The sequence below is a fragment of the Cervus canadensis genome, chromosome 28, assembly GCF_019320065.1.
Source record: "Cervus canadensis isolate Bull #8, Minnesota chromosome 28, ASM1932006v1, whole genome shotgun sequence".
Taxonomy (NCBI): domain Eukaryota; kingdom Metazoa; phylum Chordata; class Mammalia; order Artiodactyla; family Cervidae; genus Cervus; species Cervus canadensis.
The window spans coordinates 39,317,308-39,339,802 of record NC_057413.1 but is presented as its reverse complement, the minus strand read 5'-3'; the positions used below and the strand labels follow the sequence as shown (position 1 = coordinate 39,339,802).

General features: G+C 54.9%; 1 protein-coding gene and 1 long non-coding RNA gene across 2 annotated transcripts in view; one reads left to right on the top strand and one right to left on the bottom strand.

The window, feature by feature from the left end:
* ITPR3 (inositol 1,4,5-trisphosphate receptor type 3) overlaps positions 1 to 22,495 on the bottom strand; it is a 68,104-nt gene that overhangs the window by 29,635 nt on the left and 15,974 nt on the right. The window contains exons 3-15 of the mRNA XM_043450965.1: positions 11,268 to 11,389; positions 9,374 to 9,460; positions 8,741 to 8,899; positions 8,455 to 8,553; positions 7,545 to 7,628; positions 6,870 to 7,016; positions 6,539 to 6,634; positions 5,961 to 6,011; positions 5,626 to 5,768; positions 4,656 to 4,755; positions 4,179 to 4,339; positions 3,428 to 3,569; positions 1,783 to 1,944 (exon numbers count right to left, since the gene is read on the bottom strand). Of these exons, the coding sequence (XP_043306900.1) occupies positions 1,783 to 1,944; positions 3,428 to 3,569; positions 4,179 to 4,339; positions 4,656 to 4,755; positions 5,626 to 5,768; positions 5,961 to 6,011; positions 6,539 to 6,634; positions 6,870 to 7,016; positions 7,545 to 7,628; positions 8,455 to 8,553; positions 8,741 to 8,899; positions 9,374 to 9,460; positions 11,268 to 11,389 (1,553 nt within the window). The remainder of the gene's footprint in view (positions 1 to 1,782; positions 1,945 to 3,427; positions 3,570 to 4,178; positions 4,340 to 4,655; positions 4,756 to 5,625; positions 5,769 to 5,960; positions 6,012 to 6,538; positions 6,635 to 6,869; positions 7,017 to 7,544; positions 7,629 to 8,454; positions 8,554 to 8,740; positions 8,900 to 9,373; positions 9,461 to 11,267; positions 11,390 to 22,495) is intronic.
* On the top strand, positions 7,186 to 8,892 carry LOC122430154. The gene is made up of 3 exons (XR_006266245.1): positions 7,186 to 7,351; positions 8,465 to 8,575; positions 8,762 to 8,892. It is a non-coding gene; the product is annotated as an uncharacterized LOC122430154 (long non-coding RNA).

Sequence of the window (22,495 nt, the reverse complement as noted above, 5' to 3'; positions counted from 1 at the left end):
TGGGAAAGTTGGACAGCCGTATGTAAATCAATGACCTTAGAACACACCATCTCACCAAAAATAAGCTTAAAACGGCTTAAAAACTTTAATGTAAGACACATCACCATAAAATTCCTAGAAGAGATCACAGGCAAACATTCTCCGACACAAACTGTACCAGTGTTTCTGTCAGTCAATCTCCAAAGGCAATAGAAATAAAAACAAAAATAAACAAATGGGACCTGATCAAACTTATAAACTTCTGCACAGCAAAGGAAATCATAAACAAAATGAAAAGAGAACCTACAGAATGGGAGAAAATATTTGCAAACAATGTGCCTAACAAGGGCTTAACTTCCAAAATATACAAATAGCTTATACAACTCAACAACAAAAAAACGAACCCAATTGAAAAATGGATAGACCTACCTAAATAGACAATTCTCCAAAGAAATACAAATGACCAATAGGCACATGAAAAGATGCCCAATATCACTAACCGTTTGAGAAATGCAAATCAAAACTATTAATACAATGAGGTACCTCCTCACACCAGCCAGAATGACCATCATTAAAAAGTCTACAAACAACAGATGCTGGAGAGGGTATGGAGAAAAGGGAACTCTCCCACACTGTAGGTGAGAATGTAAGTTGGTGTGGCCACTATGGAAAATAGTACAGAGGTTCCTCAGAAAACTAAAATAGAATTACCACATGATCCAGGAATCCTATTCCTTGCACATATTCAGACAAAACTGTAACTAAAAAAGATACATTCACCCCTATGTTCACAGCAGCACTATTTGCAATAGCCAAGACATGCTGCTGCTGCTGCTAAGTCGCTTCAGTCGTGTCCGACTCTGTGCAACCCCATAGACAGCAGCCCCCCAGGCTCCTCTGCCCCTGGGATTCTCCAGGCAAGAATACTGGAGTGGGTTGCCATCTCCTTCTCCAGGGCATCTTCCAAACACAGGGATCGAGCCCATGTCTCCTGCCTTGGCAGGCAGATTCTCTACCACTGAGCCACCAGGGAAACCCCACAGTGGGATATTACTCAGCCATAAAAAAGAACAAAATAACACCACTTACAGCAACATGGATGCAACTAGAAATTACCATACTAAGGGAAATTAAGAAGAGAAAGACAAATACCATATGATATTACTTACATGTGGAATCTAAAATATGACATAAATGAACTTATCCATGAAACAAACAGGCTCACAGAGAACAGACTGGGGAGGGGAGGGGCTGGGGGAGGGGTGGAGTGGATGTTGGGGCTAGCAGATGTAAGCTTTTATATATAGAATGGATAAACAGTAAGATCCTAACGGATAGCACAGAGAACTCTGTTCAATATCCTATGACAAACCATAATGGAAAAGAATATTTTTTTTAAATGTATATATGTATGTATATATATATATATATACACATATATATATATATATATAACTGAAACACAGATGTATGGCAGCAATTAAAAACATTATAAATCAACTGTACTTCAATAAATTAAACTAGAGGTAATATTTAAAAAAAAAGAAAAGAAATAGCAGGACTCTTATTCAAAAACTAAGAATTTCAAGACAGCCACCGTGGAACGTTAAACCCAGTGTGAGGTCCCTCAAAGGACGGAGCCAGGCTGTGTGCCGTGAGGACCAGCCTACAGTCCGATCCCCATGAGACAGCGCCTGGCACACCGGGGTGCGCCTTGGGGAGCACGCGCGGGGTGAAGGAAAGCAGGAGCGCGGGAGCCTGCCGGCGGGCAGAGGGCAGCAGGCCAGGCGGCGGGCGGCCCACCTGGTTCTTGCGGTAGTCCTCCTGGGAATGGCGCAGCACGCGGTAGCACAGGCGGAACATGTGCTGGTAGGGCGCGTTCTTCTGGTCCGACAGCTCCTCCAGCCGCACCAGGGGGCCCTCGCCCCCCTTGTCGCGGAACGGGGCCTTCAGAATGCCGAAGATCTAGGGAGCACAGACAGTCGGGAAGAAGCCCCACATCTGCCCACACCACTCATCACCCTCAGCCTCATGCTGACCCTGCCCGGAGGCCACCCTGACATTAACCCCCAGCTGGTTCTAAGCTGGACATGGCCCCAGCCCACCGCTCACCCGCTCCCCTCTCCCGGCTGGAGTCCCCGGGACACTGGCCTCGGCCGGTCCCTCCCCATTGCGAATCTGAATCTCTACTCAGGTCCCAGGCCTGGCTCAGCCTCTGGGGGGGAGAGCTGAGGGTGGCTGCAGCTCAGGGGTCTGAGGCTAAGAGAAAGGGCAGGCCACAGCAGGGTAGCCAGAGCTTAAGAGGTGAGAAGCAGGCCTGCCTTGTCCAAAAACAAGTTTAACTCAGGGACTGGGTGTGGGTGAAAAGCTGTTACAGAACAGCAACCACAGAGCCAGAGTCACACGGAGTGAGAAAACCTTAATTGGATCCTGATTCCCCCACCCCAAAAAAACGAGCTTTAAAGACGCATTTGGGGAAAGGTACAGAAAATTGATCTGGACGGGGTATTGTTGCTAGTTTTCTTAGGTGTGGTAACGAGACTCTGCTTACAGAGAACAATGCTTTTATCCTTAGGAGATGCACACTGAAGCGTTTAGAGGTAAGGTGCACCCTCTTTGGAGACGCGTGGACACGGGGGTGATGTAGAGTTATAGAAAGCCAGACTGGCAACGTGGTAACGAGTGCATGTTCACTGTTCTTTCAATATTTGCTCAACATTTGAAAATTTTCATAATAAAAATTTGGGGAAAAAAAAATCTGTTTAAAGCACAAGTTCTCTAACATCTGCACGAAAATCCTGGCCCTACTGCTTCCTAGATGTGGACTCGGTCAAGTGACTCCAACCTCTGCATGCCTCGAGGGTGCAATGGGGATAATAATTAATAAGACTTTCGCTGGGTTGGGAGGATTAAATAAGGTGATTCACGCAGGGCACTAAGGGCGGAGCCTGGCACATGGTAAGAGTGCAATAAATACTTATTTTTAGAGGTGATGAAAAAAAAAAAGAGTGATGAGATCAGCCACACCTCAAATTTTTAAAAAAATAATAATAATTTTTTAAAAATGTTTAAAGAAGCGATGAGAAAACAGAAGGGAGGCCACAGCTCAGCTGGAGACGTGAAAAGCAAGCTCATGTCAAAAAGATGAGCTTCCCTGGTGGCTCGGTGGTAAAGAATCCACCTGCAAATGCCAAATCCCTGATTTGGGACGACCCTACATGCCATGAAGCAACTAAGCCCGTGGGTCACACCTACTGAGCCTGTGCTCTAGAGCCCGGGCTCTGCAACAACGGAAGCCAGCCCAAGGAGAAGCCCGTGCACAACTAGAGCCAGCACAGCCAAAAATAAAGAGAATACACATATACAGAAATAAATAAATAAAAGACGTCCTGCTCGCCGGCCATAGGCCGGCCCCGGGGCCCGCCCAGCCCCAGGTGTGCGCGGCCACCTGTTTGAGGATGTTCTGCTCGCGCATCAGCTTCTGCCGCTCGCGGTTGGGCTTGGTGACCATGATGTCCAGCACGTTCTGCCCATTGTTGGGGACATCACTGACGAAAAACACCAGGTCCTCCAGCAGCTGGATGACAAACCTTCACAAAGGGACACCAGGCGAGAGGAGTGTGAAGGGCTGACCCTGGACACCCTGAGGACCCCCCTGCGGCCCCCAAGGGCAACCAGCCCTTCCCCACATGCCAGCCCTACTGTCACAGCACACAGCCTGACACCTGCCTTCCACTTCTCTCCCAGCCTCACCCTGAGCTGCTCTCCACGCACACCCCTGCCCCCATCCACCCTGGATTCCAAAGTGCCCTCTGGACACAGAATCCCAGGATACTCCGACCTGGAGAAAAACCAGTAAGGCACACGGTGGGTGTCTGGTGAGAAGGGCTCTGCATTTCCATCCTGACTGCCACTTACTAGCTGTGTGACCATGGACAAGTCTCTGAACCTCTCTGCACCTCAATCGCATCATGAGTGAAACAGGGGGAATGGTGACTCCATCACAGAGCTGGTTCTTGGAGTGTGTCAGCAGTGAGCCTGGGGCCCAAAGTCAGCCAGCACCTGACAGGGACTAGTCCCTTCCTGTCACCCCACCCAGCCTGTCCGGCTTCTGCTTTGCCACCTTTGTCCATGAGACACAGACCCCAGGAGGACGAGGACTCTCGGGGAACCCCCGGAACCTGGCCCCTGCGGCCCACCTGCGGTCATTCTGGCTGATGAAACCCTCATGCAGCTTCTCCACGGCACTAGCCAGCATGGAGCTGGCGTCGTTGGCAAAGTCCAGGTCTCGGATCTCGGACACGGGAACCGACACGATGGCGAAGGCCTCCTTGTCCTCCTTGGTGGGGCACGTGCCCAGCTGCAGGAATACAGGTCAGCAGGGCCTCCAGGGACCAACCTGGACCCCAGCCCGGCCCCCCAGCTCCCAGCCTAGCCCCCGGCCCCCAGCCCAGCCCCTGGCTCCCAGCCCGGCCCCCCAACTCCCAGCCCGGCCCCCGGCCCCCAGCCCGGCCCCCAAGCTCCCAGTCTGGCCCCCGGCCCCCAGCCCAGCCCCTGGCTCCCAGCCCGGTCCCCGGCCCCCAGCCCAGCCCCTGGCTCCCAGCCCGGCCCCCGGCCCCCAGCCCGGCCCCCAGCTCCCAGCCCGGCCCCCAGCCCCCAGCCCCCAGGGCCCACACCATGAGGCGGATGGGCCGCTCCTCCTCAACATCAATGGGCACGTTGGTGCTCTGGATCCACGTGTTGGTGCAGAGGTGCCGCAGCCGGACGTAAGAGTTCCTGCAGGCGGCACAGGGAACACATTGCAGCACCTCCCGGCTCTAACCCCCGCGGCCCTGCGTCTTCCTCCTGGCTCCACGGCCAGTGGCTGTGGGCCAGGGGCACCCATCCCCCCCAGGTGAGGAGCCAGAGGAGAGAAACCCCAGGCCCTGTGCTAACTGCCATGCATTCCCAGGCCCTCACACCTCGCCTGCTCTCCCCAGACCCACGCGCTCCAAGAGGCCAGGCATGCGTGCAAGCTCGCGACCCAAATTCATTTGGACAAATGAGGTTATTTACACTATTTATCCCATTCAGTGTCAACACGCCTGCGTCTCGCGTCAGAAATAGTCATGTCTTTGATTGTGAAACACAATTACCTTTCAGAAATGAGAAACAATCTGAACCTCCAAGTACATCTGGCCTCAAGATGCAGATAAGGGATTGGTTAATCCTCCCATCAGCCCTTTGATGGGTAACTCGATAATCCCACTACTCAGGTGAGGATGTCAGGGCCAAGTGACCGAGTCAGCTGCCTGAGGTCAATGTTAAAGCCTCACTGACACCCAGGAAGCATCCTGATGTTCCATCCTAAAATCTCCAGGTTGGAGGACCTTAAAGGTCAGGGAGTCCGTCCCCTGCACCCACTGTGTCCTGAGCCCCAGACCGACTAGCTGTAAAGAACACGGGAGAGAAGGCAGCACCCAGGGTGCAGGGCCCGCGGCCCGGCACATGCCAAGTTCAGTGGGGGTGAGCTGCCTACAGCTGCCTCGGATCTGGATCTCCAGAGGGACGGGTCTTGCAAGGAAGGACAGTGGCGCAGGGGGTACTGGGGGTCCGGCTACCAGCCCAGGCAACCCCCCCAACCCCAGGCACACAGCGCCCACCCACCGGGGCACGAAGGAGTCAGTCTTCTGAAGCGTGGTGGGGTCCAGCTCAAAGAGGGACGCGATGTCGTTGCCGTGGGGCACAGCCACCAGGCGGTACTTGATCTTCTCCCCAGCATTCCGGCGACCTGCACGGCCCTGCGCGCCCTGGGGGCAGGGACCCCGACTCAGGCAGGAGCCCTTCCCTCCTCTCAGGCCCCCCAAAACCACTCGGGATCCCACCCGAGAGGCCTTCTCCCTCCAGCCCACTTCCCAGGGTCTCATGGACTCCCCACCCCCCTACCCCAGAGCCACGCATGGTCACCCTTCCCCGCCCCCAAACCCTCCTCCAATCCTCACCACGCCTGCTGCCTTGGGATCAGAGGTGTCACCCTTGTAGCTGGGGTTCTCCTGCTCAGAGATTCAAGGTGGGGAGTTAGCCACATGATCCCCGCTCCAAAACAATGTCCACATACGACCCTGGGTTGGGACAGGCAGCCCCTACCCTCCCAGGGGTGCCCAGCCCAGCCCCAGGACTCATGCCAGCCCTGGAGGACGCACCCACAAGATCACTGCCCTCCACAGACCCACAGTTGGACGGACAGACGGACACACACACACACACACACACCCCAATACACACAAGGCCGTGCATCACAGACAGAGACAGATGCAGAATGTAAGCTCCACAAGGGCTGGGAGTCGTGCTCACTGCTGTAGCCCCAGGGCCTAGGACAGCTGCTAGCACAGAGCAGGGGCATCATCATACCCATGAGACTTATCACCCGAGCATGACTACAAATACTGGTTAAATAGATAAACGAGCACAAATAAACCAGGGTCCACAGACGCGTGTCTGCATGCAGGCGTGTGCCAGGCACACACGCTCGTACATGCCAGGCCGGGGCTCCCAGGATGCCCTCTGCCTCCCCACCCACCTCCGCAGCCAGGTAGTTGCCGGTGGCCAGGTGCTTGAAGCGGTAGAGGCCGTTCCAGTGGCCAGCTCCTCCACGGCACGGGTCGTGGTGGACCACCTGGGCGAGGCAGGAAGAAACGCATGGGAGGAGCACTGCAGGCCCGGAGGGCTCTGGGTGGGCGGCTCTGCGATCCTCTCCGGCCCCTTGGCCACGGAGGGGCTCAGAGGAGACAGACGCTGGGGGGGTGGGGGGGGGGGCAGGGCGGGGGGCGGGGGCGTGGCCTCCCACCAGGCAGGGGCGGGAGCCCAGAGAGGGAGAGCAGGGCGGGCGGGGCCGGAAGCGGGGCTCTGACCTCCACCTCCCAGAGGGCGTTGGAGCTGGTGGCCGAGGTGGCGGACTGGCGCAGCGTGGTGCGCAGGAACACCTGCAGCTTGCCCTTGTACTCGTCGCACGTCAGGAACTTCTCCTGCTCCGCGTGGAACAGCCGCACCACGTCTCCCTGCAGGCGGGCCGTGGGCTCAGGGCAGCCGGGGACCCTCCCGGTGGGCGAGCTCACCCGTCTCAGACGCCTTCCAGAGCCAGCAGGCACACAGAGCCCCAGCCCACCCCCGCGCGTGTCCGAGCGCCCACCCTAGCCGGCACAGGCCCTGACCGGGCAGCCTGGCGTCCTTGCCGGAACGGGCACGGGGCAGAGGGTAGGGGGCCTGGGCTGGGACTGCGGAGAGGCGTGGGTGAGGGGGGAGAGCGCTCAGAGGATCTGCACCCACAGCCCCTTCCCAGAGAACAAAGTGAGCTCAGCCAGGACTGGGAGAGGATGGAGCCTCTCTTCATGAGGTGAGGCCAGCCGGGGCGGCTGGGGACGGCCCTGCTGGGTGGGGGGGCTGGAGGGGGTGTGGAGCCAGAGAAGGGGGTGTGTGGAGGGGGGGCCGGACAGGGAGCAGAGCCGGGTGCCAGCAGGTGGGCACAGGCAGGCAAGGGGACCCGGGGCGGGCGGGGCGGCAGGGGAAGGGGTGTCCGCAGTCCTCACCCCTTTCAGCACCTCCTCCAGGTGGTCTCGGAACTGCATGAACAGGTTGATCTTCCAGCTGGTGTTGCAGTTCACAGAGTTGACCTGAGGAAGCACAGAGACCCGTGAGGCTGCGCAGGCCCCCAGCCCCTGGGGAGTGGGCCGGGCTGAAGGCCCAGAGCAGTGAGGGGAAACCAGCCCAGCCCCCAGTAATGAGCACAGGGAGGGGGTGTCTGCTCCCAGCCAGGGCCCCCAGACCCCAGCCCAGCGGCCCTGGGGCGGCCACCCTGTGGGGTGGAGCATGTGGGCAGATGCTGGGAGACAGAAAGGGGGGCGGGGAGGCCCACCCAGCCCACCCAGCCCCTCCAGGGGTAGACAGGGCCACAGGGAGCGACCATGCGGGGAGGGGGTGTATAGACACTCCTCCACTGCAGGGTCGGCCCAAAGAGACTACCAACGAGGGTCCCTGGACTCTTTAATCAACAGAAATTAATAAGAGGCCAGACAACCAGTTCAGACAAGGCTTTAGCAGGATTCATGCCGCAGCCCTAGGGAGCAAAAACAAGTCCCAGGCGCCCTGCTAGCTCGTCTTATAAAGGGTGAGAGCGGGGGTGGATCCACGGGCCGGGCCGGGCCGGGCCGGAGGTGTGGCTGAGGCGGCCTGCCGCCCCCTTGCTGGTGCCTGTGCAGCCATCACGCGCAGTGCCTGGCTTTCGCTCCCAGTATCTCAGAAATAGCAGTTGGTTTTTGGCCTTTTTGCATCCTACCGTTCATAATTGCCCCCACTGTGAATGCATGCTGTTATGCTTAGTCTCATAGTTTCTTTGGATTGTGTTGCTCGAGAGACGCTTGGCCAGGTGCAGGCACTCCTGTAATGCATCCCAGGTCCCAGCCTACATCAGCCCACCCCTCTCTCCCCCTCCCCGGTCACCTCCTTGCAGCCGGCGTTGTCACTGAGCTCGTAATTGCTGGCATGCAGAGGCTGCCCGGCGTTGACGGGATTCAGGATCACCTTGTCCCCCACAACCACCTACAGGGACCAACGGAGCAGGGTGAGTGTGCGGAGGGCCGGGCCCCCAGGCTTCTCTCTGGTCACTCTGCCCCCTGAGAAACAGGCCTGAGCTTGTGCAAGCCCCCCCACCAAGGACCCTGTAGAAGCCCCCACGGAGCTGCGGCCTGTGCCCTCCACCTGGGCCCTCCCCCCAGGCCATCCTCACGTTGTCCCCGTTGCTCCGCAGCTTCCAGAAGGGCTGGATGAAGAGCCAGGAGCCCTCGTTGCCCGTGGCATCCAGCGTCACCCGCATGGCGTTCTTCTCCAGCAGGGCCGGCAGCCGCTTGTTGACGGTCAGGTACTTGTTACTCTTCATGTGCAGGAGCTGGGGGGGCGGGGGGGTGGTGAGGTCACCCCAGGAGGCCGGCCCATCAGAGCAGGGGGTGCACAGGACCCTTGGACACACAGGACACAAACACGCAAACACGACCACACGCACAGTCACACCACACCCAGTCTGGCACCCAGGTGATCACACAAAAAAGCGCTGCTCTAAACACCGTATTCGTATTAGCTCCCGTAACCCTGGAACAGCTGGACAAAAGTATTTACTATCGCTGGCCTGATTGTCCGGCTGGGGAAGGAGAGCCCCAGAGAGGGGAAGCGACTCGCCCAGGCCACAGAAGCACGTGAGCCCGGCCCCCGGGGCTCCAGGCCCTGCGCTGGCGACCACCGTGCTGAACACACACACACACCCCCGTGGACACGGCTCAGAGGCACCGGGCACAGCAGAGGCGGGCGGGCAGTCGTCCCACAGGCCGGCCGGGGGGAGCCCCAGCCCGCAGCTGCCCGCCCGCACCTGGATGACGCTGCCGTACTTCACGACGTCCCCGTGCACCTTCTTGTTCTCCGTGTCGTTCTGCTTCTGCTCCATCTGGGCCGCATGCTGCACAGACACAGGCTGCAGTGGAGGGCGGCCCCCCAAACCCCCGAACCCATAGGCCCTGCCACTGCACCCAGAGGGACCCACCCCCGCCCACCCCAGGCCATCTGCCCTGTTCCTCCTGCTGCTATGGGAGAATGAGGCTCAGAGTGCAGAGGGGCAGCCTGGGCACCCAGCAGGCAGCCCGGGGCACTAGGCCCCTCCTCTCTGCCCCCTTCCCACCACCTCACTCTGGGGCAGGGGGCAGCCAACAGACCCCTGAGCCCCCTACAGCCCCGACACCCCCAGCAGATAACCTAAGGCTGGGCCTCCTCCCCCGTCACACCAGAGTCCTGGGGCCCCGACTCAGGACCCCTGGCCCAGCCCTGCAGGTATGCTGGGCACCATGTTCTCCTCCTCCTCCTCCCTCTCCTCTGAGACTCTCCCTCCCCAGCACTGCGTGTGCTCCCGGCCCACCGCCTCCAGGGAGCCTTCCCTGACGGGCCACAGCCAACTCTGAAGGATCCAGCTCCGGTCCTCCAGGATTTGGTTTGCCTCCCGTTAAGGACACCTTTTTAGGCTCTTCTGTCCCATGAGCCTGGAAGCTGCCTAAGGATACACCATGCCTCCTGCATCAGACTTGGGGCGGGGGGGTCCTGCTGGTGGGGGGGCGGCGCTATCTCCTCCATCAGACCAGCTCTCCTTAAAGCAGTGGTCCCTCTGCCCCTTCCACCTCCTCAGTCCCGTTATCTGGGCCTCAGGCCTGAAGCTAGTGGGAAGGTGTCTGCGGGGCACCGTGCCAGGTACCACGTGACTTTGCACAAACCTCAGTGCCTGGCTGTGTGAGCACGTGTGGTGCTGAGGATCTGCCCACACGTGAATGCCCCACACCCTGCCAGACCTACAGCCCAGCCTGGGCATGCGGCAGCAGGGCAGCAGCAGGGAAAAAGCTCGCGACAGCCCCCAGCGGGGGTGAAGACGGTCTCGGGTAAAACAGCTCAGCAGCGCACACCCAGCCCCCTCTCCAGCATGGCTCACAGCTGCGGGGCGGGCCCTCTTCCCCATTTCACACCCACCTCCTGGGGGAAGGCGATACTGGAAGCAAGGCCGGCCTGGTGGTGGGAGGGGCTGGGGCTCCAGGCCCAGGGGAGGGTCCCAGCAGCATGCTACAACCTTGCTGACCCTGGGTAAGCCTCCCACTCGCTTCTACGGGGACTGGGCTGGGAGCCCTGAGCTCGGTCCGGAGAGAACTAGCCAGGATGTGAATGCCAGGCCTAGAGAGCCACAGCTGGGCCCCACGCAACAACATCGGCCAGAGACCCAGGGACCATCTAAGCCCCATGCCAACTCGTAGGATGGCCCCAACAGCCTAGTCCCCTCAAACGGCCCCAGGCTCCAACTCTACAGAATGAGGGAGAGGTTAAGACTAGTTCTCAAATCAGGTTCACTGAAAGCACTTCTCTAGAAGCCACAGTAACTCCATGTACAGTTGCCCAGGTTTCTCACTGCACTACGATGTCCCGCTGAAGACCTAGCTAAGACCCGCTGAAGGCAGTCCACAGCTCACTGTGCCACGGGTCCTGGGACAGGGCTGCACTGGCTTGGAGGAGAAGACACCTGCCTCCAACTGGCACAGAGGGGTGGATGAGTGGGCCTCTGGCCGGGCTCAGACCCCCCACCTCCTTCACAGCGACACACATAGGTCTCTGGCCTGATGGGTCAAACCTCAGGACTCGGCCACTAGGCCCTGTCGGCCCTGATGAGTGGCAGCCCTGTGCGTGTGCCCGGGTTCGTGAGACACACGGGCCAGTGGACACCCGCACGCCCACACCTGTAACTTCTGCAGCAGCACCACGTCAGCGATCTTCTCCTTGTCCTGCTTGGTCTGCTTGGCCTTCCAGTACTGCTTCTGGGCTGAGTAGCGGTTCATGGGACACACCTTGAAGAGGCAGTCTGGGGGGTTGGGGGGCAGAAAGAGGGAGATCGGTTCATGCGGGGCTCCGGGAAGACCCCAGCCTGCAGCCCTGCCCATATACCCCGCCTCTGCCCTGCCCCCCACCACTGCCCCTGGCCCCACCGGGGTGAAGAGGCAGCGTCGGAAGACCCCCGGAGAACCTGAAGCACCCTGGATCGTGCTGAGTAGGACGGAGGGGCTGGGAAGCACCGGCCCCTCACCTGGGGGCGGACGCATGCCCGCTTCCCCACGGGAGGCTTATCAGAAGCCCTTAAAACCCCACTCCTGTGCCCGGTCTGGCTCCACGTTTTGTACTCTGGCGGCCGACAGTTCACAGCAGCATTCCTCTCTGGACCACCACTATCTTCCCCACAGTTCCCTGGGAAGTCATCAATACATCCCCCCCCACCCCCCCAGCAGAGGTGGCCTCCATCCCGCGGCAGGAGGAGGAGACTGTCTGGTGGTCCCTGTGGGATCAACCTGAGGCCTGTCTTCCCCTGAAACCACCTCCTTGCTCGGCTCGTCCCTGGCCTGTAGGAGGGGGGCTCCCTGATACTCTGCCTGGGACCCCTTCTTCATAATTCTCCCTTTGAGGCTCTGCTTCTAGAGAATTCAACCTAGGACAGAGCCAATTAAAATTCCAGAAATAAGTTCTTTATTAGCTGGGTTTTATTTTGGAAATAGATACAACGTCAATGATTTTCATAAGCCCAAACTCCAGAAAGAGTGTTAAGATTTTTCTACCTATGAAAAGGAGGCATGAGCTGGAAAACCCTGAAGTGCGGTGAGAAGAGACAGGATTTGGGGTGCTGTGAAATGCTGGCATGGGGACAGCGCCTGTCTGACAATACCGTGGGCTGTGTTGTGAGGCAGTGAGCTCTCTGTCGCAGGAGGGAATCCCAGGAAAGCAGAGAACTGAGCTCATGGCCTCTAAGACCCCTCTCCAGCTGCAGTGCTGTGCCTCCCTGACCAGCAGCAATACAGGAGGAAGACAGTTGTGCTGGGAACCCAGACAGGGCCCCCGGGGAGGCAGATCACAGAGTCGGGGCGCCCCCACCACAGGCCCCTCCCTCTACCCTCTAAGGGAAGGTTATGTCCCCACTCTGGTCAAAGCTAGTCCGACAGCCGCTGGAAACCAAAAACAAAACTGGGGTTTCTGCCTAGCCCACAAGCAGGCAGAGGCCCCTGGTCATCAGGAAGGGAAACCAAGTGAGGCAAAGTTCAGAGAACACAGAACTTCCTTGAAAGCAGGGGGGAAAAGACAATTCCACAAGCAGATGCAGCCAACAAGGCTGCCCTAGTCTGCCCACCCTGGTGCCACCAGCGTGAGAGGGCATCACTTCGGAAACACTCAATTTCTTCGCACAGAGCATGTCTTCACAGGTTCTGCCAAACCTTCAAGAAGCTGGGTGTCACCCCTCCCAGGAAGTCTCCGTGCTTTCCCAGGCTAAATGAGTGAGTGTTCAGGGCTCTATGGTCCCCTGTCATCACATAAGTTCGTAGAGTTGGGGAGTTGGGTTGTTTTAGAAATGGGAGGGGTGATTTTGTTGTTCCCAACCAGTGAGGTCACAGCTAGCCTGTAGGGGGCAGGACAAGGGATGCTAGGCGCCAGCGCTCCTAACACAAAGGGGTCCGCCCGCTCACAGGTGGATGCCTGCGGCGCGCTCTGGGCCGCGTGGTGCACAGAAGCAGTCTTTTTTGTATGCTTTTAGCAAACACTGTCTTTTCCAGGAATGCAACTCCAATACAAACAGGGATCTGTGTTGTCCTTTGTTATTCAAACCTCACAGGGAGATTTGTGCTGTTTCAGAGGAGGTATCACATGGCTGCACCCACCACCTATGTTTGTGGCCGTGTCAGAGGCCAGCTCTGACTGCTGCCTGGAGTCTTCTAATTGTGCCCAAGATTTCCTTCTAAAATCTGTGTGTTACTTGCTTATCACTGTTGTCCATCTTTTTCTCAGTCATGCTTGGGGCATTACACTGTCCCTGTTCCCTACCCGCAAACCCTCCTCCCCCACCGCCCCGCCCCCCAGGCTCCAGGCTCACTCAGATCCTGGCCCTAGACACCCCCATTTTATATTACATAAATATGCATATGAATAGATTGTATTGTTTTTTAATTCCACTTTATAATATTAAAGGGAGGCTCTGAGTCTGGCTGGCTGGTCTACTTAGACAGGAGGGGGCAGGCCAGGCCCTGAGTGAGCCTGGAGCCGGGGAGGGCAGCAAGCCCTGGTGATGGGGTGCAACCCGCCCCTCCCCACCCAGCTGACCCCCGCCACACCCAAAGCAGAGAGGAGAAATGGAGGGGAGACAGACGCTGCCGTGGGTGCCTGAAAGCAGAGTTCTCACTCTTCTGACCTGACTCACGGAGGAAAGAGATTGTGAGGTCACCGTTTCATGAAACAAATGGGGACTTCCTGTCCCTGGTGGTGATGAGTAGGCTCTAGGCCTGACAGGGCAGAGAACCCTGGTTATAATCCATTCTGGTCCCACCTCACCAGAAAACAATGAAAACAACCAGATTTTTCAAACGTGTATTATTTTAAGACTTCTTAGAGAACCGAGAGGGGCTTCCCTGGTGGCTCAGTGGTAAAGAAGCTGCCTGCCAATGCAAGAGACGTAAGAGACGCAGGATCAATCCCTGGGTGGGGAAGATCCCCGGAGGAGGGCATGGCAACCCACTCCAGTAGTCTTGCCTGGAGAACCCCATGGACAGAGCAGCCTGGCGGGCTATGGTCTGCAGGGTCACAAAGAGTCGGACACAACTGAAGCAACTTTAGCACAAGCCAAGAACTGAGTGAGGGGTCATCCAGCCAGAACAGAAGATCGAAAGGGGAACCAAGGAGGTATGTAAACACCCAAGCAACTTTACCAGGCATTTGTTGAGTCCAGAGAAAACGAACTCATCTGGACGGCTTTGCCAGGTGACAAGGCAGGTATTCAAGCCCAGGTCCAGGGAAGGTGGGAAGTATAACAGGAGACCCTCCCTTTAAAAGCTGGACCCTCAAAGGGCTACACCCCTAGCATAGGCTGACCCCCGAGAACATCTCCTTCCTGGAACTAGGGCCCCACGGAGTCCCCTGGATGGTGCCAGAAACCCCAAACTCAAGCTTGGCTTCAGGCTCGCGTCTTGGGCAGGCGGGGTCCCCAGAAATCTGAGGACAGGATATACACACCTTCTCGGGAGGAAGATACCATCATTTTGGTCTATAGCCCCTCAGACCAGATGTTCAAATGCAATGACCCATATACAGTCAAAGATAACCAGGAATTCCTGGGAACCAGACGCCACAAGAGAAAACAAGCCCAAAACAAGACACTAGAAACAGACCCGAGGAGACTCAAACACAGCCACCACCATAAAACTCTGCTTAAATCAATGAAAGAAGAGCTTGAGGGTCTCTGCAAGAAACGGGAAACTATAAAATATGACACAGCAGAAAAAGAACCAAACAGAATTTCTAGAAATAAAAAAGCTTCACGTTTAAAACTCACTGGATGGATCAGGAGATGCATCCTAATGCTATTCTATCGCATTCTTTGAAGGATGGCTGACCCCATGACAGGGACTTAACGGCCCACAAGGGGTCAGACCTGGATCTGAAGAACATACGCTGCCCTGAGCATCCCAGCAGAGACTTGACGCCAGAAGTGATCCCTCCCTGCTCCCGCTTCCTCTTTATCTTTCTTGGAAACTTGCTACCTAGAACTTGTCAAATTTGTCTTTTTCTCTTACACAGATCCTCCCTTAGAGCCTTGCCCACAATACATAACATATAATGCCTGTTGATCCCACTACTGGGCATATTTAGGAGAAAGCTCTAATTCAAAAAGATATATGCACCCCAATGTTCACAGCAGCATTATTTACAATAGCCAAGACACAGCATCAACCTAAATGTCCATCTACACGTGAATGGCTAAAGAAGGTGTAGTATATATATACAATGGAATATTAGTCAGCAATAAAAAAAAAAAATGCCGTTTACACCAACATGGATGGACTTAGAGATTATCATATTAAGTGAAGTCAGAAAGAGAAATACAAATACCATATGATATCACATATACAGAATCTAAAAAGTGATGTAAATGAATTTATTTATAAAACATAAAGAAAAAAATAAAAATAAAAAAATAAAACAGAAAGAGATCCACAGATACAGAAAACAAACTTACGGTCACCAAAAGGGGTGAGTGAGGGCTGGGGTGGGAGGAGAGATAAACTAGGAGATTGGGATTAGCATATGCACACTACTATACACAGAAACAGACAAATAACAAGGGTCTACTGGATAAGGGAACTATATTCAGTATCTTGCGACAATCTATAATGGAAAAGAATCTGAAAAAGAATACATATACATACACATAGCATATAGTGTTAGTCACTCGGTCGTGTCCGACTCTGCGACCCCATGGACTGTAGCCCATCAAGCTCCTCTGTCCATGGAATTCTCCAGGCAAGAAAACTGGAGTGGGTTGCCATGCCCTTCTCCAGGGCATGTTCCCAACCCAGGGGTTGAACGCAGGTCTTTTGCATTGCAGGCACATTCTCTGCTGTCTGAGCCATGAGGGAAACCCATACATAAATACATACATACATACATATATATAAGTATATATAACTGAATCACTTTGCTATACATCTGAAACTATCACAACACTATAAACTAACTACACATCAATTTTTAAAACAGTTTAAAAAACAGAGGAGAAATGCAAGTAAAAAAATTGCTTATTGAATGAATAAATGATTTGAGCCCACTAAAATGTTTCTGGGATACTTCCCTGGTGGTCTGGTGGTTAAGAATCTGACTGCCAATGCAGGAGACATCGGTTCGATTCCTGGTCCAGGAAGATTACACATGCCACAGGGCAACTAAGGCCATGTACCACAACTCCTGAGCCCTCAAGCCGCAATTAATAAAGCCCACGTGCCTGAGAGCCTGTGCTCTGCAGCTAGAGAGTAGCCCCCACTGACCACAACTAGAGAAAGCCTGTGCACAGCAACAAAGACCCCTCACAGCAAAAAGTAAAATGAATAAATAAATTAATGCTTGAGGTTCACCCCGGTGCACATCTCCATGCTTCCACTCTGCTTCGCTCTTTGCCCAGAGGTGGCCCTGCCCAAACCCAGGAGGGGCCAGCACCTTCCTTTTCACCAGACTTCAGGGCAGAAGGGCGGAGAGAAGGAAAGGTGTAAGGGCAGCAGGGGATTGGACCCACACAGGAGCAGCAGCATCAAAGGCCAAAGGAAAGTCGGGGTCCAGGGAGGCTTCCTACAGTAAGGACTGTGTGCTTGGGCATGGACCAGGGGTGCCGGGCGTAGGGCTGGTGAGGCTGCAGACAAGAGGACAGTCATTTATTAAACAAAATCAACTGACATTCCTGGAAACTGACTGTTGGTGTTGTTTAGTCACTCAGTCATGTCCGACTCTTTGCAGCCCCATGAACTTCAGCACGCCAGGCTTCCCTGTCCTTCACCATCTCCTGGAGCCTGCTCAAACTCATGTCCATTGAGTCAGGGTTGCCATCCAACCATCTTGTCCTCTGTGATCCCCTTCTCCTCCTGATTATGGTATATAACACTCCAAAAACCACTGTGTAGAATCATACAGGGGAGTTGGGAGATTTAAAAAAACACAAACTCTCAGGTCCCCCATAGAGCTGGGCAGTGGATGAAGCCTAGCATTTTTAAAGGCACACCCCACCCACACCCTCAATCCCAAGTGGTTCTTCTGCTCAACCAAGGTTGAAAAACACTAGCAGGGGATTTGAGATGAGAACAAAGCACAGGGAATAAAGTTACACAAACACAATTATGCATAAACTCTGCATAAATCATGTAAACACCTGTTTCTAATCTTTAACTTTTAGACTCAACTTACAGAACACTGAAGACTCCACTGCCGTTACAGAAGAGAACGCAAAGCTTATTCAGCCTTAACTATGTGAAACTTACAGGGTGCGTGGCTGGTAGAAGGTGCATGCCGGGCAGAGCACTGTAGGAGCTGACGGGATGAGAAATAAAGGTGTGACCGTGATACTCAGGTTTATAAAGGTGACAGTCAGTGGAGAATCTACACCAGCCACAGGATGCTGCTGGGGGGAGGTGGGGGCAGAAAGTGGAGGGATGGGCCAAGTGAGCAAACCTCTCCTGGAATAAGCACAACATTTGGTGACCTGGGGTAGCCAGCAGAAGAAATGATGGACAGGGTGAATGGGTTTGCCTTCTCTGGTTACACCGCTGCGGGAGGCACTAAACGGGACCATCCCAGCGGGGAGCAAATTTGCAGTCTGGATCAGAACCCACAGACGTCCCCTCCCTGGGACTCAGCAATCTCGCCACTGGTCCTTAAACAACAGCCGCGACCACCTGCATTCCTACGGCACAGTCACAGTTGTACAAAGCGACGAGAGGGCTTCCCCGGTGGTCCAGAGGTCAGGAATCCGCCTGCCAACGCAGGGGACACGGGTTTGATCCCTGGTCTGCGAAGATTCCACATGCCATGGGGCAACGGAGCCTGCATGCCACAACCAGCAAAGCCTGGGCTCCCGAGAGCCTCTGTTCCCCAACAAGAGAAGCCACCACAACGAGAGTCCCCGTGTCGCCACTGGAGAAAAGTCCCTGTGCAGCAACAAGATCCAGCGCAGCCAAAACTAAATAAATCAACAAACCTCCGTTTTAAAAAATGTGACGAGAGACAAGGGTCTTGCAGCAACACTGTCGAGAATGGTCGAGACTGGTCTCAGGCCATGCGCCCGTCGAAGGGGACTAGTTACATAAATTACAGGGGAGCCCCGCGAGGGCGGCTGTGGCGCCGTGGCGGGGGAGGGCCAGAAATCCAGGCTGCAACCTGGGTAAACCTTGGACCGGTTAGGCTAAGAGAGATATGCCGGTCCCCAAAGAACAAATACAGTATGATGCTGCTCATGTGAAGTACTTAGACTAATCAGATTCATAGAGACAGGAAGTCGGATGGTGGGGTGAGGGGAATGGGGTGTGAAGGGGGAGTTATTATTTAACGGATATAAAGCTTCATTTTTACCAAAGGAAAAGCAGTTCTGTGGATGGACAGTGGTGATGGCTGATGAGAGAGCGCTTAATGCCACTGACCATACACCTATACACTTTTTTTTTCTTTTGGCCAGGCCATGCAACTCGCAGGATCTTAGTTTCCCAACCAGATATCCAACAGGGGCCCTCAGCAATAAAAGCACAGAGTCCTAACCACTGATCTGCCATGGAATTCCTATGACCTGTACACTTTGTCAACAAAGGTCCATATAGTCAAAGCTATGGTCGTTTCAGTACCCGTGTACAAATGTGAGTTGGACCATAAAGAAGGCTTAGTGCCGAAGAACTGATGCTTTCGCATTGTGGTGCTGGAGGAGACTCGTGAAAGTCACTTGGACAGCAAGGAGATCCAACCAGTCAATCCTAAAGGAAATCAACCCTGAATATTCATTGGAAGGACTGATGCAGAAGCTAACGCTCCCATGATTTGGCCACCTGATGTGAAGAACCAACTCACTGGAAAAGACTCTGATGCTGGGAAAGATTGCAGGCAGGAGGAGAAGGAGATGACAGAGGTTGAGATGGTTTGATGGCCTCACCGACTAAATGGACATGAGACTGAGCAAACTCCGGGAGACAGTGAAGTACAGGGAAGCCTAGCGTGCTGTAGTCCATGGGGTCACAGAATCAGACACAACTTAGTGACTGAACAGTACACTACATGATACACTTAAAAATGAATAAGACGGTAAAGTTTGTGTAGCTATTCACCACAATTAAAAAATAAATATTTTTGAAATGCTTAAAACTAGATCATCTATAGGAACAGTTTTCACAGTTGTCCAGGAATATGAATACAAATGAGTTTTTTTGTTTGTTTGTTTTTTACAAATGAGTTTTTAAAAGAAAAAAAAAGGGGGGGAGGAAAGAGAGTTCAAGGCTGACTTTATTTTTTTGGGCTCCAAAATCACTGCAGATGGTGAATGCAGCCACGAAATTAAAAGACGCTTACTCCTTGGAAGGAAAGTTATGACCAAGCTAGACAGCATATTAAAAAGCAGAGACATTACTTTATCAACAAAGGTCCGTCTAGTCAAGGCTATGGTTTTTCCAGTACTAATGTACAGATGTGAGAGTTGGACTATAAAGAAAGCTGAGCACGCAAGAATTGATGCTTTTGAACTGTGGTGTTGGAGAAGACTCTTGAGAGTCCCTTGGACTGCAAGGAGATCCAACCAGTCCATCCTAAAGATTAGTCCTGGGTATTCATTGGAAGGACTGATGTTGAAGCTGAAACTCCAATACTTTGGCCACCTGTCTCGAAGAACTGACTCATTTGAAAAGACCCTGATGCTGGGAAAGATTGAGGGCAGGAGGAAAAGGAGACAGCAGAGGATGAGATGGTTGGATGGCATCACCGACTCGATGGACATGAGTTTGGGTGGACTCCAGGAGTTGGTAAGGACAGGGAGGCCTGGTGTGCTGTGGTTCATAGGGTAGCAAAGAGTCGGACACGACTGAACGACTGAACTGAACTGAACTGAATATAGAAGGTCTCCAGTAGGATCTATCCACAGCAAGACTCACTAAGTAGAAAGAGCAAAGATACAGAACAGACTATATAGAATTAGGGACTTCCCTCGTGGTCTAGTGTTTGACTGCAAGTGACATGGCTTTGACCCCTGATCCCTGGCTGAGGAACTAGGAAACCAATGCCTCGTGGGTATGGCCCCAAAAAACAGTATGAAAAAGGGGGGAAGTCTAAATATATGTTTGCATTTGCAAGAACCACTGGAGGATGCATAAGACACTGAACAAAGTGGTTACCTACAGGAACAACAATGGAGATGGAAGAGGGCGTGAGAGCAAGCCCTGATGGATGTCTGCACAGTGTTCTGAGGTGTAACCGAATGAATAAATTACCTAGTTGGATTCTCCAGTAGGGCAGTCCCTGGAAATGGGGACAGGAGAGGGTGGGGTGGGGGCACCAGTGCTCTCATCTGGATCCTAGAGTCTGTATTTGTATTCCTTTTACAAGAAGGAAAAACAGAAAAGATGAAGAGTAAAATTTTAAGTACCCCATAAACATATGAAAAGATGTTCTGTCTCACTAGTAGTCAGAGGAATGCAAATTAAAACCACAGTGAGATGCCATTTCACACCCAGCGGGCTGGAAGACATTTCAGTGGGACCAAACCAGGATGGGGCTGCAGCAAAGGGCAGCCACAGTGTCGGGGGTGAGCCGGGGTGAACGCGCACAGCCCCCGAGGAAGGCTGTTCTTAGAGAGATGAACAGAGGCCCCCCACCGGGGTCACCCGCCTCGGAACACACCGAGAAACCCTTGCCCGCGAGCCCAGGAGACACGTGTGCACCAGGTGCCCACTGCAGCATTGTTGGCAACTGTCAAAAACTGCAAATGAAGCAAAGGCTCCTCACAACAGAACCGAATAAAGGACTGCAGCTGACTCCCCCAGTGGAGTATTACGCAGCAATTAAACAGATGAACTACAGCCACAGGGATCAACACAGATAAATCCCCAAAGACAGTGCGGCATGAAAAAAAAACTGCAGGAAGATTTGTACAGAAGGCTACCTTTAACATATGGGGTCGGAAAAATGGAAAAGAATACCCTATATAACTCGAAGAAATGTCTCTACAGATTAGTAGCAAAAGCATAAAAGCCGGCCCCTGGATGAGGTACCCCACTTTCTGAGAGTGTCTGCCTCTGGGGAGGGGGAAGGGGGAGCAGTTGGGGAAGACGCAGGGGGCTTCGGCATAAGATGCTGTCTCTTTAGGAATGCAGAGGACCTGAAATAACCATGGCAGAAAGGATCTGAGACAGCTCAGTCGTGGGTACACCGATGTGTGTTATTTTTGCTTACGTGCTCTTTTTAGTAGTTGAAATGGATCTTAATCACAATACAAGTAACAGTGAACCGGGCTTGGAAGATGGTCAGGGAGAGCAGAGGCCTGAGGCTGGGGGCGGAGGGCACCCAGTGTGAAGCACCCAGTGTGAACTGGAAGTCCCCTCATCCAGCCCCGCACCTGCCCCCCACTGGATGGGGTAGGTGACCCCTACACTCTTCATGGGGTTGCCGTAGCAGGGATGTGAGCGCGGAGCTTCCCAGGGAGACAAGGAGGCGCGTCCTTCTGCACTGGGCCTCCCGCGCCAGCGTGGAGGAGAAGAGGGCTGTGGGACGGGCCCTGCCCAGACCCGGCCCAGAGGGAGAGCAGGACTCGGGGGAGCCATAACCTGAGGCCCCCGCAGCGAAGCGGAGGCCATGGAGGCCGGGCTGGCGTGTGGTACCCGACACACTGGGGCGCCCGCAGCCTGGGCCTCCCGGGGCCCTGCCAGCTCCGGAAAGAATTTCCTGAGCGTGTCGGGGCTTGGGACGGCCCTGGGAGGTACCGGAGCTGAGACCACAAGCAGAGAGCTAACCAGAGGCCGATGGAGGCCGGGCGGCGGCTTCACAGGCTTGGCCGACCCGCCTGGGGACCTCCAGGGTCGGCAGGGGAAGGGGGACCCCGCCGCGTGGGGAGAGAGGGCGAGACACAGCTCCCAGCCACGGAGAGGCCCACCCCCGGCGGCCTCAGGACATGGCCAGCCATCCCTGAGAGCTCTGGGCAAGTTCTAGATGCCTGCCGCAGCCCCCACACCCTGGGCGGGGGGGTCTCCCTCCAGGGCTGTTTTGGGGAGAAACACAGAACAGTGAGAGACCAGGCTCCCGGGCTGGGGGCCAGGATCGGCCTTTCTCTCCCCTGGACTGTGGTCTCGAAGCTGGGAAGGTCTGTGCCCACGTCTCTGACCCCAGGTTCTCACACTCCAGCGAACACCCGCCAGCCAGGGGGTCGCACGGACTCCTGCCCTGTCCCGGAGAGTGGGCTTCTTCTCAGGTCCACACAGGGCCCCAGGGGGTCCGGAGGGGCCTCTGCCCGCCTCACCCCGACACCCAGGCCAAGGGCAGAGGGGGCAGGAAGGAGGCTGGAGGCTGAGCCCCCCGGGTGTCTCCGGGGATCATGGGGCAGCCCCCGAGGCTGGGGGGGCCCTGCTCACGGGCTTTGGGACTATAGGGAGGA